The 17,229-nt window shown below is 38.4% G+C and overlaps 1 protein-coding gene across 1 annotated transcript in view; it reads right to left on the minus strand.

Annotated features, from left to right (window-relative positions):
* Positions 1-434: 434 nt before the first annotated feature.
* The window catches only part of LOC132857088 (heterogeneous nuclear ribonucleoprotein L-like), a 75,192-nt gene continuing 58,397 nt past the window's right edge, over positions 435-17,229 (minus strand). The window contains exons 7-13 of the mRNA XM_060887066.1: positions 12,850-12,921; positions 12,188-12,402; positions 11,940-12,061; positions 7,328-7,529; positions 5,585-5,642; positions 2,437-2,535; positions 435-1,643 (exon numbers count right to left, since the gene is read on the minus strand). Of these exons, the coding sequence (XP_060743049.1) occupies positions 1,588-1,643; positions 2,437-2,535; positions 5,585-5,642; positions 7,328-7,529; positions 11,940-12,061; positions 12,188-12,402; positions 12,850-12,921 (824 nt within the window). The 3' untranslated portion in view covers positions 435-1,587. The remainder of the gene's footprint in view (positions 1,644-2,436; positions 2,536-5,584; positions 5,643-7,327; positions 7,530-11,939; positions 12,062-12,187; positions 12,403-12,849; positions 12,922-17,229) is intronic.

A 17,229-nucleotide genomic window follows, 5' to 3' on the forward strand; every position in this document is an offset into this window, starting at 1 on the left:
TATTTTGAAATAATAAGATATGTCTTAATATTAAAAATACTAAATGATGATGGGCTATTAAGTTGGCATAAAGTCAAAATTCTGATATAACACAGTATTTTATTTATTTTTTTCATAAAATTTCAGGGATTTCCATATGGCCTTATTTTATCTTATCAAACGTTTCCATTTCCAAATTAATGGTTTGTTTAAAAAGGACTGTAGTGGAGGAAATATTAGTAAATGTTGCTACATTAATAATAAGACACCATTATTGTGTCATTAATACGAACCCCTGATTTAACCTTGCAGCTGGAACTACTTTCAAAGCCGCTGTTTTATTTATTTATTTATTTAATTTAATTTTTTTTCCCAGAACGAGTTCACATCTGACCAATCAGAGCTGAGAACTCAACATCACCGTGGAATATAAAGTGTAATACATGACACACAAGTCAACTGGCAAATGTGTTTAATGGCTGGACATGCTCACAGTGAACCGCAGATGGTGTGAAGTGCCAATTATACACATGGACGAGTGAGAATATACTGAGAATACTGCACACGTAATCTTCATATTGTGGGACAGACTGTGATCCAGAGCTAGATTCAAATCTTTAAACTGGAAACATTTTATAATTTTGTACTTGCCATATTTAAAAGAATTAATTCAGAACATGTGCCTTATGTCGATGAGTATTTTTGAGCCGGATAAAAGGTTACGTAACGATTACGTACGATTTCAGATTCTCAGGTCTAGCTGTGGAGCAACAGCATGCCATACAAACCACTGCCATCATTTCAGGAATATTATTCTAATCACCCGTTAAAGCACAGACTCTCAGATGCCTAAATCTAATAAAGCCTTCAGTACATGATCCCGACTAGCAAAACTAGTACCGCAACTAAACGTTTTTGCTCAAACCTCAACCTAAAGGCTTATAAGGCCACCTTGTGTGCCAGTAATTCTCAAAATTCTTCATGCCTTGGCATCTATACACGACAATATTACAGAAGAATCTAAATTACAGTCTATAAACAGTTTCCTTGTTTGCCAGATACCTCTATGTCTCTCTTTATGTTAACACACATACACACACACACACACACGCACACACCTCTCATTACACTCTTTTACGTCTATTCTCCACATCGTTCTCGTCAGCATAACAGTAACTCGTACGTTAATGTCTTTGTACCTTGTGTGTTCTCTGCAGCACACAGTTTGTTTTAACCATTTCAAAGAAGAGATAAAGACAAAAACACACAAATTAAAAAGTCGTCCATGTTCCGTTTCTTTTTTTTGCCCATGGAAAATTCAGTTTCAGTGACATGACATCATTATCATAAAGTCGTCAGTTTCTGGTTATACCAGATTGTGATGAGAAAATTTTAGAGTCTTTAAAAAAAGAGAGGAAAAAAAAAAAAAGAGAGGAAACGATTCTTGAGTGTTTTGCGCTTGAAGTTCTCATGCTAAGGGACTTGACTGTGTGTGTCATCCCGCTCACTTTGCTTTTCTTTTCTCACGCTCTTGTAGCTTTCTCTTCCCGTCGTCTCCATCCAGTGTAAACAGCGCAATGGTGTGAAGTGTGCGTCTGCTGCTCCGGTTCAGAGGTGGGAGGAGGTGGAGAAGCACAGCTTCAGGGTGTAGGGATTGGAGCCGTCTGTGGAGATGAAGAAAAATCTAGTCACACTTTCGGATTACATGACAGCACTGGATAACAGGATGTGATAAGAGAAAAATTGCTAAACAAAAAAAAGCGTTCGACATGAATGTAAAAGAAAAAATACATTTGGCCTGGATTACGAATAAAAAATGAAAAAGAATAAAATTCGCTCGATTAATAGCAAAGCAGAAACATGAGCGCAAACTTCGGTTCTGCTAAATATGATGAATAATGATGACCAAGTTAAATTCAAGTTTAATTTGAACAAAAAACACTAACAAATACTTAATACATAATACATAATACATAAAGATCAGCTTAGAGTTTGTCTTTAGCATGGCTAACATAAATAACCTAAGTTTAGCATTAAATGTAAGCTAACTTAGGGACACTTAGCTGTTTTAGCAGGTTCTAAAAGAGCTACCTGAATTTACTAGAGAATTGTGTTATTTACTGGTTAAAATGTGATTTGTTAGTTACAATAGCAAATTGTGGTTACATTTTATCATGGATTGTGGAAAATTTTACCTCAGAATATATAGGAATCCATATGATATCGATTGTGAATTGTAAAAAGTACTTAATATGTATTCTCATCAAAAGTATTAGGTCGATATACAGTATAGAAATGAATCTGTTGGATAAGAGTTTGTTTGCTAACACCAGGGCAGGACAAAAAAGTGCTAACGTTTTAAAGTTTTCTCCAACTCCTGTGAGCTCAGAATAAAGTGGTACTGATTTTGTTCAGAGGTAAAAGACGAGGAAAAGAAGGAGGTAGCTGTGGACTCACTGGGTATTCTGATCTGGTAATGATTCAGTACTGTCAGTACTTCCACTGCGTGGGTTTTGCTGTCAAATTCCAGGAGGCCGGAGATGGTTTTGGAGCTCGCTGTAAACACACACCATATACAGACCACATCACCTATCATCTTTAATTCAATTCAATTCAATTCAGCTTTATTTGTATAGTACTTTTAACAAAGGAAATTGTCACAAAGTCGATTTATAGAAATGTATAATTTAAATTAATCACAAACTGTTCAACCTCCTTCTTATACAGGAAGAAACACGTCCATCTGCACCAGAACCAGCATGTACAGAGCCAGTTATTTTCCCCATAACCATAAACTTTACTCTACACTACACCACTAGAACCCTAATGTCTCACTTTACTGTCTGTAACCACATTGCGATTCAGCTTCACCCTGTACACTCTGTTATATCCTTTTCTGCCAACTTTAATTGTATATAACTGTAAATTCATTGCTTACCCTAGTTCATACCCATTTATGTATATTGTCTGTACATCCTCTGTATATTTATTGGTTACTCTTATACAATTTACATAACAGTTGCACAGTATAAATCTGTATTTGTTCCTTTGCACATTTTGTTGCTACCTACCTACCAACCTACCTACCTACCTACCTACCTACCTACCTACCTACCTACCTATCTATCTATCTATCTATCTATCTATCTATCTATCTATCTATCTATCTATCTATCTATCTATCTCTAAGGATAGATAGATCCAGATGAACTTTCTTGTTTGGTTGCCAGTGTAATTCTTTCCTACTCTCTTGTTTTTTTTGTAGAAAATGAAGACAACATATTTCAAATAGATGAAAGCACAGGAAACATTACTATGCTAAAGCCAGCAGATATTGCAAGCCCGATCTCTCTCACAGTTTTGGTAAATTGCCATTATTATTACTATTATATTTGCAAAATAATACAATTTGCATTCACAAATTGAAATTGTGATTTCACTAAATTAGAATTTTTCCATTTTCCACCTCCTGAAGTGTGAGTTCACTGTGTGAAGATATTTCTCAATCTAAATTGAGTTTGAGTTGTAAAGTGAAACTTGGTCAATAAAAACCAATTTTTTTCTAATAGTTGTAAATAAAAGCTAGTTTATTAGCAGTTAACTAACCAGCTGTTGGTACCTACAGTATGATTCTGTACTGTTATTAGATGACGTTATGTGTACAGCATTTCCAATAGACATTGTCTCAAAGCAGGTTTATAGAAATATAAAAACAGAATAAAATGACAAAGTTTAAAAATTCAATGTCTGGAAAAAAGGAAAACCTCATCCTCACTGTGCTGCACTGCAGTGTCTATTGTAATCTATTGTACTGTCCTGTCTTGTCTGTTTACACACATATACTTATATAGAACTTAATGAGTAGTCTATTTAGTTCTGTGTTGTCTCTTTTAGTTCTGTGTTTTATGCAGCCCCATAAACCTGGAGGAACTTAGTTTCATTATGCTGTGTACTGCACCAGCTGTATTCGGTTTAAATGACAATAAAACCTTCTTGACTTGACATGGTGATGGTAGTGAGGAAAAACTCCCTGACACGATATGAGGAAGAAACCTGGAGAGAAACCAGACACTAAAAGGAACCTCATCCTCAGCTGGGTGACATCGGAGAGTGTGATTATAAATCATGTCAATCTTCTATAACTGAGTGGTATATGGTGAAAAAGTACAACTGCATAAACGGGATTCATTCTAGTTATATAAGGTTTTCATCTCACTGTTTCCTATCTTTTAATCTCATCAAATAAAGAGATGCTCACTATGTTCCCTTACTGGAAATCTCATGTCGACGTCATATTTTCTGAAGCCTCTCAGCTCAAAAAAAAGGGTGGATGAACTCTCAACAAACTTCTATACAGTATATGTCTTATGTACATATGTCTTAGAGCTAAAAGAAACCTTTCTTTCTAGAACTGTGTACTATATGGCCAAAAAGAATGCAACCAGGAAATTCATCCTAGATTTAACATGAAGTCTGTCTAGTTGAAGTTATTGAACTGCTCAATGCAAAGGTTTTGCTTGAGTGCAAAACTATCAAGTCCTGAAGCTATTGTGGCAAAACTGTTTGCATCAACTGCAGTCCTAAGCCGTCTTCATGATTTCTGAGTGGTGCCATTCACAATAATTTTATGTATCACTCAGCTGTGTGTTGGCCATCTTCAGCAGCATTGAGCGGCAAAGGGATGAGACTCCAACCAGAAGTAGAGCATCAAGATGGATCGCAATAGCAATTGACATCTAAAGTAGCCCGAGTAGCGAAACTGTAGTCCAAAAGCCGTCTTCGTCTTTTCTCAGTAGTATAATCCACAATAATCACAGTCTCTTTAAGATTAAGATGTCCATGTGCACCATAAATCAGCAACAGAGAGGAGTTTCCAAGTGATGAACTGCCAACCATCAGGTAGGATCAGGATCATCTCAGAAGGGGTTATTGTCCAGAAGGCTGTGCAAGGTCTATATAAATGCCTCATCTAAGCAAGTCCCCCCTGAGCAAGTCTCTTATCCCTCAGTTGCTCAGTTGTATTAAAAAAAACCCGTAAGTCGCTCTGGATAAGAGTGTCTGCCAAATGCCACTTACATCCAATCACCTTATATGAGAAGGCTCATATAAACAACAATATTCTTCAGCATGGTACATATAATAAACCCTCTGTATATCTGTATTATCATTAAAAAAAATGACGGGTAATTTTCCAGATTTCTGATGTTTATACTACACATGCTGATATAACACGACTATGCAATGTGTACACTATTTATTTAACACTACTATTTATATGATCTTGTTTCCTGATCAAATATAAAGTGAGTCTGGCAATATAGCAGCATGGCAGTGTTTCTGAGTTTCCTTTTTTTCTTCTAACCGTCTCGCAGGAAACACAGAACGCAAAAGAATGTAGAAGAAGCGATGAACCAGAGCAGCTACATTTTTACACCGTATTTCTCATTAGGCTGAATGATAGGATTTAAAAAGGTCTACAATTCTCATTCATCGGAGTAAAAATCTGTATTTTTTTAGACTTTAGGCTTTACACCGAGGAAAGACAGTCACTCAGACGTTACAAACACAACAAAACAGACGTAAACATGTAAACAAATGGACTTACGTTTGGCATCAAACACTTTATACTTGATGAAGCCCGGCACATCCTGTTCTGTGCATAACTGGAAAAAAACAAGAAGACAGTGAATGTGGGAGTGTCACTAAGAACACTTCTAAGAAAAAGTTGTTTTTTTTTTATGATAGACTGCTACAAATTTAGTAAATTCCTTGATTTTTAGCTTGAGCAAATGAAAGTGACGTGACATACGGCTAAGTATGGTGACCCATGCTCAGAATTTGTTCTCTGCGTTTAACCCATCCAAAGTGCACAGACACAGCAGTGAACACACACACACACACACGGTGAACACACACTTGGAGCAGTGGGCAGCCATTTACGCTGCGGCGCACGGGGAGCAGTTGGGGTGGGGGGTTCGGTGCCTTGCTCAAGGGCACCTCAGTCGTGGGCGGCCAGAGACTCGAACCCACAACCTTAGGGTTAGGAGTCAGACTCTCTAACCATTAGGCCACGACTTCCCCACTTGATATCAAGTGCAAAATTGACTGATTTGAATATACGTTTAATTTTTTTTGCTAATAGGAAATATCTCCGTAAACCCTGTTAATAATTCAGATTGCACTTTTAGTATACACATAAATCAGTGTACTTTAATAAGTTCACTGATACATGATTAATTTATTTCTATAACTTCAGCTTTAACTGAATTATTCACAATTTTAAATTAAATGCACTCAACCTAATTTGAAAAATGTTACTGTTTCCATAGTAACAGCCTAAGAATTTGTTTGATGGAAATTAAAAAAAAGAAATCTTTTTTTTACTGTAATTACTGGAAGTTGTGGCCTAATGGTTAGAGAGTTAACTCCTAACCCTAAGGTTGTGGGTTCGAATCTCGGGCCGCCCACGACTGATGTGCCCTTGAGCAAGGCACCGCACCCCCCAACTGCTCCCCGGGTGCCGCAGCATAAATGGCTGCCCACTGCTCCAAGTGTGTGTTCATGGTGTGTGTGTGTTCACTGCTGTGTGTGTGCACTCTGGATGGGTTAAATGCAGAGAACAAATTCTGCATATAGGTCACCATACTTAGCCGTATGTCACGTTACTTAATAGAATAACATTTCCTGTTAGAAGATGTTTATTTTAATGTTTACAGAGAAGGAGTCTCCAGTGTCAGTGCTCTGTAACTTCAGGGCAGAATTGAACAGCAACATGACAAGCTGCATTTTGTCTTTTATTTACTTTAAACAAGAGGAAAGAATTTTTCGAGTGGTGAAGGAATGATTTGAGTGATAACTTTCCACAGCAGTAAACGTAACTTTAAAATGATATAAATTTAATGAACAAGCTAGAAGTGAAGACGGTATGAAACGATATGAAGAAGAAACCTGTTTCTTTTTAACACAAATTCTTTCCTGCTAAAGCCATAAAACGTACAATGGAGAAGACCTGATTGCAAAACTAACCGGAGCAACAGTACAGCTTTCTGAGAGAAAAAACAAACCCTTTTGTGTTTGATTCATTATGTTATGCATGTTAAAAACACATACATAAAATACTCTATATATACTGAGGGGAATTTATTTATAATACTCCATCCTGGTTAGTATGTAGTAAAATGTTATCAGAGCTTAACAGAAGGTGATTTCTGACAGCAGCAAGTGACAGGGACTGAGTGTGGGTGGACGTTCCTGACTAACAACTGCACCGACGATGGCGCTGCTCGACTCTGCTCTTTTTAATGCCATCGCTGCCTGCGTTCTATGCTCTTGTACAAACAGCACTAACCCTCTGCAGGTCGTCCTCAGAGATGGAGGGAGGGACGTTGTAGAAGTGCAACACACATGAAGGAGGCTGGATGATGTTTTTGGATGCCTGCCCAGCGCTGGTGAAGCGGTTGTTGCGAGTCATGGCGAAGTCTTTGTAGCTGCTCGTACCATCCTCCAGTTCAAAGACCTGGCTGGGGATAACTGCGTGTTGTTTGGACACACTGCATAGAGACCGAGAAAGGAAGAGGGAGAGAGAGAAAGCACGAGAGAGAAAGAGAGAGCAAGAATGAGCAAGAGAGAGAGAAAGAGAGAGTACATGAGAATGCAAAAATGAGAACGAGAGAGAGAGAGAGAGAGAGAGAGAGAGAGACAGAGAGAGAGAGAGGGAGGGAGGGAGAGAGAGAGAGTAGATGAGAATGCAAAAATGAGAATGAGAGAGAGAGAGAGAGAGAGAGAGAGAGAGAGAGCAGCAACAAGAAATGAGCAAGAGAAGAAAGCATGACAGAGCAGAAACAAAAAAAAAGAGAGAGAGAGAGAGAGAGAGAGAGAGAGAGAGAGAGATTGATGAACAGACGGTAAGAGACAAAATTATAGGCATTTCCATCAAAGAAGGACAAGAAACAAACAGAGGCAGACTAAACGGTGGAGGAAAGACACACAGGAACACAAAAGAGAAAAAGTGATTATCATCCTTCAGAAGTGAAGAGAGCATCAGTCAGGAGAGACAGATTTAGAACGCTGAAATCAGCCCTTCAGTGTTTTTTCTTGTAAAACGACAACATAAGCAACAGAAAGGAGACACGGATCCCGGCTAGGATAAGAAAAATCAACCAACGGGAGGAACTACTGTATATCTTATTATAAACAGCCCGACCTTCAGCTGCTAGTGCATTTTTCAGCTCGTTATAAATGGTTACTGCTCATCCTCAGCATAAATCCGAGCCAGTTTGGCAGTGCAGAGGCACACAAGCGCAGCTTATGTAAATGTGCACAGTGGCTTAAATCGCTGTTGCATTTTTGGCACCTTTTTCAGTTCTGCAAATACCCGCACTTTAAAAACCGGAGGATCAAAAACAGCAGCTTTTTACAGGAAACAAGCTGGTTAAGATAATGAAATGACAGGTTTAGCGCTCACATGCTACACTATCTCTTAAGTCAATTTGCTCCTACACCGACGAATTATTCTGATGGATGAAGTGGGTCGATTCAACGAGACGTCTCTTCATCCCCCAAGGGCTCTCGAGGAAAATGCGATGAGAAAAAAATGAGACGGAGATTTCTTTAAGTGTGTAATACCGGATGAAGAGCAGTGATATTGCTGGAAGTTTCCGTAATGTCGCTTTCATTGTTCAAAAAGTAATAAATGACTAAAAGCCCTATAATGTATTTTACTATTTATAATTTTACTACAAATCCTCTGTGCCAGATAGGTCTGATATGTTGAAGCAACAATGGCTTATAAAAAAAAAAAAAAAATGGCTCAAATTATTTCTTAGACCAATCCTATGGCATATGTGGTCCAATGTTTTTTTCACTCCACTGCTCACAACTTTATTTCCTATCAGCAGTTAGCTCTCATTTGATATCATATTATATCATATCATATCATATTATCCTGTCATCCATATCCTCATCCTTTCATTAAACATATATATAGACATTAGGAAGAAAAACAAAGCAAAGAAGGAAGTAGAATCCATTGAAGGTGCAACTATTTAATGTACCTGTTTTGCTAATCTACCCATGAAGCTAGGTTTTTCCTCAGAGGCCAAAAAATGGAGTTTGCTCTGAATTGTTGTGTCCCTGTTCAGTATTAAATGTCTTTGTCATGTCTCACTCTACAGTGGTGGTTAATATAAAGCTTATATGAAAGTAGACACTCGGAACGTTAAGAATTTGTAGTGTTTCATAAGTATTTCTGTTTTTCCATACAAATACTAGGGAAAATATATTCATAGAAAAGTTACAAACAACGGCTTATTTTTCCACACAAATGTTTCTATCCTCAAAGTAAGCAGTGATCTCGAACCCATTTCTACTCTCTGAGACGCTCCAAGCGCTTGTTCATGCAGTAATCATCTAAAATTTGAAGATGATTTTCTTCAGCCACTAAAATTCTGTGTAAGATTATCAACAGAGGGAAAAACACACGACTCACACCGAAAGTCCTGAATCGTTTTAGTTCAGACTCGTAGACATAAAAATAATTTTCCGTGAGACAAACTACGAGTCTAGTGAGCGTCTTGGTGCTTGCTAATGTGAACATCATGTAGGTTGAGGAGTTCAAGCAACTCAGAAAATATGAAATCTATATCTGCTGTGGTTTCTTCATTTACACTATGTGGTGACATATGCTCTATTTTTACACACCATTACACACCACGGACCTTATCTACTTCACACAAGAGACTTGTTTAAATAGCTCACTATGGTCCACGGGGGCCAATCAACATACAGCACAAGCAACACTCACACACACACACACACACACACACACACACACACACACACACACACACACACACACAGGCTGCGTCTCTAACCACATACCTAGCATTCTATAACAAAACAGCTCATGGTGTGCTGTTTGCTTGTTATGATATACACACCGGTGAAAAAAAACGACTATTGACAAGAGCCTGGAGAAATGAGACGTTTCGGTTTGCTCTTGTTTCATAACGTCTGTTTCCTTTTTTTTTTTTTTTTTCCCCAGCAAACCTCTGACTGAACCACAGCTCTATAAGAAGACAAAAACACACACGTCACTGCGACTGCATCCAAGTAGCTGATTTATCTCACTGACAATGAATCGGCACATTTCCGTGCAGGTTACAAAACATCGGGTTCAATTAAGACGTCTGCGTGTGGTGGCATGCCTGCTGCGTCTTCCGTTCGTTAAGGCCTCTATTAGCAATCTAATGAATATTATCGAGCAGCGGGGGTCTGCTTTATGAATATTAATTAGTAAGAGGAGTCAGTCAATAGCAACTGTGAGAAGCAAAGGCAGAAAAAAAAAGGCACACTATGACAATTTATTTATGATTTTAAAACAGCTCATGAATAATACAAACATGTCTGAAGCTAATGGGATGAGTCCTTTAAATGCAGAGTGAAGATTTGTAGTCGAGCAATTAGCATAATGTAATTTGTTCTGATTAGAATAAAAACATGCGTATATTTCTGTTCATTTGCTTGAGCGCAAGATTAGGCTTTTCTATTAACCAAGTGTGCTTTCACATCTGTTAGCCATCGCATTTCACGATTCTTTAAATAGTTTTTGCCACATTTTGTCCCCAAGTTGACCTGCTGGCTAACTCTTTCTCTCTCTATCACATAACTAGTGCTAGTTAGGGCTCACATGTTCTTCTATTCTGCACGCATGAGCCACAGACGCCCGTGATTGGCCAGTGTCTCGGGGAGAGAGTATATCGTCCCACACACCCTGAGTGCACACCAGTTTTGATCTCTTGCCTTCAAATATCGACAAAAATAAAGCAGACCTACAGCAAAAGGGATAAAAGAGTGTATATAAATCACAAAAATCGCCTGAGAACGGAAAACACTACGGCGTTAAATAAATTTGATCATTATAAAATTGTCTAGTTTTAGGCCAAAATTGCTATTTTCGGTGTAGCATTTGGCACGTAGATGTTTGGTTTGGTTAAAAACTTAAACACATGATTAACCAAATAAACTATACTGTTGGATAGAAGTATAGGGCTGAATAAAGCTAATCATAAAACTCCTTCATTCTTTAGTCAGAAATGCAGGAAATAAACCATGTAGATTATTTTCATAAATAACTAGGTTTTTTTTAAAGGTTTTACAATTGTTTTTTTTTTTTTTTGGGCCATGACATTTCTGCTGCATGATACTGTAGCATTTTCCATTGGCACAGATTCACAACTCTGCAAAAAAAAAAAAAGATGTATTATTATTATTATTATTATTATTATTATTATTATTATTGCTATTACTAGTGCTATTGTCAAATTCCTCATTCCCCATTTTTCAGTTGTTGTTTTTTTGTGTGATACTATTATCTTCATCATTATTATTTATTTATCATTAAATTTTATTTATTTATTTATTTATTTCTCTTATATATATATATATATATATATATATACACATATATATATATATATATATGTGTATATATATATATATATATATATATATATATATATATATATATATATATATATATAAATATATATATTTTAACTCTGGTTATGTCTGTTGTACTTCCCTACATGCTCCTTTATTCATATATTTCCACTCCCACACCCAGTTACACTTACAGTTACACACACACACACATTCCCAAATCGTACTGGCTGTTACGGTATGTATGTTTTGTTGGTCTTTGTATTTGTATTTTGCATCTAATTTCTCTTCTGTAAATATTGTAATTGTCTGTTTGCATAATAAAAAAAAATAATAAAATTAAAAAATGCTGTAACCCTAAAAACACAGCGTGTTTGGTTCACTTCCTGCAGTTTTCGACTGATTATATGGCATCGCTAAAAGAAGATTTCAGGGTTTGATTCAAAGGGAGTAAACATTGCATATTTAGACAGATTGTGTGATAAGTAAATGCACTTGGATAAAATAAAGAGCATCCGTACCACACGTTAAGCCTCTTGCTGAAGACTTTGATACTGTTAAGATGTGTGATGGCACGGTCGACCGCGTACTCATCGCCCATCTCCACCAGAGCCGTTCCAGGCACGCTCTTCATGAACTTCACCTGTAACCCAACACAAGTACACAGAGCTGTTGACTTTCATAGCTTATTGTTTATTGGTTCAGCCCTCATTAGGGAAAAGTCAGGAGTGACAAAACACTGCAGCAGTTCCTCTTATGGCCCACTCACCTTCTCAATGTTACCATAGAGACAGAAGAGGTTGAAGATGCGCGTGCAGTTCATCTTGGTGGGATGCAGGCCGCTCACCATGGCAACAGAGCTGGAGGAGTGGCCGACGTAGGAGGAGGTCTGAGGGATAGGGTAGGCTACAACATCGGGCACTTCGTGGGAACTCCTCTTGAACCTGGAGTTACTGGGCAGAGGCAGCAGGGGGCAGTGTGACCCTGGATAGCCATGAGGGAGGAAAGAAAGAAAGAAAGAAAGAAAGAAAGAAAGAAAGAAAGAAAGAAAGAAAGAAAGAAAGAAAGAAAGAAAGAAAGAAAGAAATGTCCGTCACAAAAGGCAGCTCTTAAAATCCTGGTGCAATGATGACAAAATAAAAAAAGAACAAACGAGCAAGAGAAATTACACACTATTTTCTAGCCTGATGCACTCCGCTTCCCTTGCAGGTCCTGCTAATTACACCGTGCTTAGCAGAACACTACCTACTTCTCCCTCCTTCCCTCAATATGTCATATCATCTCTCCCTCCCTTCTAACATCCTTCTCTTCTACCTCCCACTTATCTGCATGACAGAGGGTGAGAAAGCTTAATCATACGAACTGATAAACAGCTGCAGAGCGACAGAGAGAGAAAAAAAGACAAGATGAGATAGAGTAATAGAGACTGACCGTAACCGTTGTCGCTGTAGGCAGACGGATGCTCCCCCAGGATGGCCTGCCTCTGTCTACCTTTACCACGTTCTGAAATAAGAGCACATGTGCAGAGAAGAAGCACAATGGGGGTGTGAAAGTGCTAAAGAGTCCAAACAGACCACACACACACACCCACACACATACACATGCACGATCATCACACCTAGATAAACCATACAGGGATAGACAGATAGAAAAAAGGGATTAGAGGGGCAGTGTGATAAGATGTGAAATGAGGTGAAGGGCCACAAAAGTGAGAGAAAACCGATCATGTAGCCAAACAGTCTGATAATTATTTGGCAGTTTAATGTAGTTTCTTTTTTTAATATAGCACACTTTGTTAAGTCCATTAACCGAAAGTCCAAAACTTTACCGTTTCTCCAAGTTTCGATATTTTGCGATAACTATAACTGAAATTTTGACAATGGAAAGAATTTCAGGATATGCGATACATTTTACATAGAATTTTATATTAATGCACTCAATCTCAATCTCATTTGAAAAATGTTACCGTTTCCATAGTAACAGTCTTAGACTTTCTATGATGGAAATAAAAAAAATAAAAAAAAAATCGTGAGCGAATGATATACGAGTGCAAAACTGATTGATCTGAATTTTGTAGCTTTAAGTATAAACAAATCAAATTAAAATTAAAATCATTACAACAAATTTCATTACTATTTCAGGTTACAGTTGTGTAAACAGGATGTGGATTCTGATTGGTCAAGGTCACAGGAGAAAACATTACTCAGGTTCCGACTTTCTAATTTAAGTTCCTAGGACGTTATTTGCAGGCTTGCAGTTTTCTTTTCTCCCACATCTGTTCCACCTGGCAAACTCATTAACAAGACATTAACTAGCGTAAAATGGGAACGGCTTTCTTACCGAGTTAATGATAGTTTTAGTCTATAATGTTAAGTTCACAGCACGAGTAGTGAGCACTGGTAGACCTCAGGGATGTACTGTGGGTCTCATCATCATTATTGTCAAGCACATGAGGATTCTTATCTAATCTGTTGACGACACGACAGTAATTGGTTTTTACCACTGCAGAGGATGAACGTGAGTACAGACAAGGGACAGAAGTCTATTTTCAAAGGTGTGATGCTAACAACCTAGATTTTTAACAAAGCAGAACCTTCAGGATTTCATTAAACCTACAGATTTGTATAATGGTAAGAGAGATAGAGATGACATTTCACAAATTCTCAAATCTGATTGACCAGAAGGTGATGATTCACGTGCTGATATTGTTGATATCTTTATCTTTAAGAAGGTGTTAGGGAAGGAGTCTCCAGTTCATATGAATGCTGTTCATAGACTTTAGTTCGGCATTCAACACAATCATCCCTCAGCACCTAATTGAGAAGCTGAGCCTGCTGGGACTGAACACCTCCCTCTGCAACTGGATCCTTGACTTCCTGACTGGGAGACCTCAGTCAGTCCGGATTGGGAACAGCATCTCCAGCAACACCACACAGAGTACTGGAGAGCCTCAGGGCTGCGTGCTTGGTCCAATGCTGACTCACGACTGTGCAGCAATGCACAGACCAACCATATTACCAAGTTCATTGATGACACGACTGTGGTGGGTCTCATCAGCAAGAACGACAAGTCATCATACAGAGAGGAGGTGCAACAGCTAACTGCTAACTGGTGTAGAACCAACAACCTGTCTCTGAATGGTGATAAAAAACAATGAGATGGTTGTTGACTTCAGAAGCGCGCAGAGTGACCACTCTCCGCTGAACATCGACAGATCATCTGTAGAGATTGTCAAGAGCACCAAATTTCTTGGTGTTCATCTAGCGGAGAACTTCACCTGGTCACTCAACACCAGCTCCTTCACCAAGAAAGCCCAGCAGTGTCTCTACTTCTTACAAAGGCTGAGAAAAGGCCACCCCAGAACCCCCCCCCCACCCCCCGTTTTCGGGGGGTGTTTTTGCTCTTTGCACATGATGTCTCACATTTCAGTTGATTGCTGTTTTGCACAATACTTTACAATACCTCATTTAACTGCTGCTATAACACTCATTCCAGTATTTTTGCACATTTTGCACATTTTTGTGTCTCTTGTGTAATGTCTTGTGCTTTTTGTTCGCACTGTCTTTTGTCCTGCACTGTCTTGTTTGTCTTGGCCTGCACTGTTTGCACCAGGTTGCACAGATGCACCTTATGTGGCTAGGACTACTTACTAAGTCTTTAACTCTGTCTTTTAGCTTCTTGACTTGACTTGACTTTCAGCATTCTGTAGCAGTCTGTTCTGCAATACATTAGACTCTGTGCTTTCTTTGAAATTTCTCAAGCTCTATACAAATAATAGTTAAATTAAATAAAACCATTTTTCTTGGTCAGAAATGCTTTGTAGTACTAACTACAAAGTCTAAACACAAATGCACCTAGAAGTTTAATGCTGAAAAATGTAGTGGGTAACGACATATAAGCAGACAGAGCTTTACCAATTTGTAATTTCATTGTTGGTATTTCAGCTGCTCCCTATTCAGGGTCGCCAGAGCCGCAACCCACATGTTTCGCATATTAGATTTGGTGCAGGTTTTATGCCAGACGCCCTTCCTGATGCAACCTTCCCATTTTATCCGGGCACAGGACCAGCAATGAGAGTTAACTCTTCTCTGGCTGGGTTTGCTCCCTGCCTGGAAATCCAACCTCGGCCACAGCAAAAAGAGCATAGGATCCTGCTGATGGTTTTTATTAAATATATTTTCCACTTTTTAGAGCCTTTCTAAAAAATTGTAAAGATTTTTCAGGACCGATGGCAGTAAAGCTCGACTTGATGTAAAATTTCGACTTAGTATGAGTTAGAGTAAAAAGAAGATACAAGGAGGAAGGGCAAGAAGGAGGCAAAATGCCAAACAGGACCATGGGCAGTTTTAATGCATATTTTCTTTAAATAGTGTCTTACAGCTGCTCATACAGTAGGAACATTGTTTTTAACTGTCATGTCTTCTTTGCTAATCAGGTCAAGCCACTCGTCAGGACACTGCATCAGTAAAAAGGACAAACCAAAGTGAAAAAGTGAGAAAAGGATTTTTTTATGGTTCAAGCTGTGATCCAGTAATGGAAATATTCATGAAGTAATGAGAACCCAACTGTGCACAGCGAACAACGCTGGAAAAAAAAAAAGAACCTGTTCCTTCACTTAAAGGTTTGTAACGGTTTGTTTGTGCTCACAATGGCACAATGAGCTCAACATTCACTTTCACAATAAAAGTGAAAACAAACAGCAGGATGGAGGTTGCTAAAGTTGAAGTGCATGAGAATCGTGACTTTTTATAGTTCAATTACACAAATTTCGAAAGTTGGTTTCACAAAAGGAGGAAAATGATGTCTTGTTTTAAAAAAAAAAAAAAAAGACTGCCTTGTTATGCTGTGCCGTTTTGAGATTTTTACAAAAAAACAAATATAGCACGCATGTGATGAGGATTTCCGCACTGATGCAATGCGCCAAGCATTGTTACACCACTTCAAAGCGGGAGAAGGAACAAAGTCTTACTCAAACCTGTCAGACTGGAAGGAGAACAGAACAGAGCAGAGCAGAATGCTCCATCTTCCTATCCATTTCTCCTCTTCCTTTTCTTTATGTTCCCTCTCGGCTTAACTCCGGAGGCCTACAGGGAGAAGTCATGCAGAGTGGTGCTAATTGCTACAAAATGAGTGGTTAGCGGTGGGAGTTTGTGGGCACAGCCAGCCTATGTTTTCCTCACAGTGAGGGTGGGGGTGGGGGTCTATTAAGATTCAAGGTGACCTTCGCACGGCAAATGCCGAGGTCCTGCACTACTTGTCTCTTGTTCGCACAGCTTCGGAGATCATTATTTCTGTTCTTATTTTCATTTCAGTGTCGGTTCAGTGTTTTCATTTTCACCCGAGAGCTCGTTTAACGATCGGACCGTCTTACCATCCAATTGCACCATTAAATCCGTGTTAATTTGGCCTTGAATTTGGTCAAGCACCATTTGAAATTGTTGTTAGGAAAAAGGCAGGGGTGGGTTCAGTTAAGTGGGTGTAGAACAAAGAAATCTCTAAAGGGAGTCAATGATTTGAAATATAATCAATACGCTGCCAGTTTTTGTTAAGACTGTGGAAATGAAGAAAAAATAGATTATTAAAATAGCTTTGAGGATATTTTTTTCTTGATGCTTTGTGCATATGGACTCCATTATTATACACCCAGGCCTCTGATGAGCATTTCTTGTACACCCTCATGATGTTTGTAATCTTACAAAGTGCTGACTGAAATACCTGTGTTCGGGCAAAGAAAAACAGCAACGGAGGGAATGAATGAGACAGAGCGAGACATTCCTTTTATTGCTGGCAGCTCCATTAATACTCTTTTAT

This window comes from Tachysurus vachellii, chromosome 1 (assembly GCF_030014155.1).
Source record: "Tachysurus vachellii isolate PV-2020 chromosome 1, HZAU_Pvac_v1, whole genome shotgun sequence".
Classification (NCBI taxonomy): Eukaryota; Metazoa; Chordata; class Actinopteri; order Siluriformes; family Bagridae; genus Tachysurus; species Tachysurus vachellii.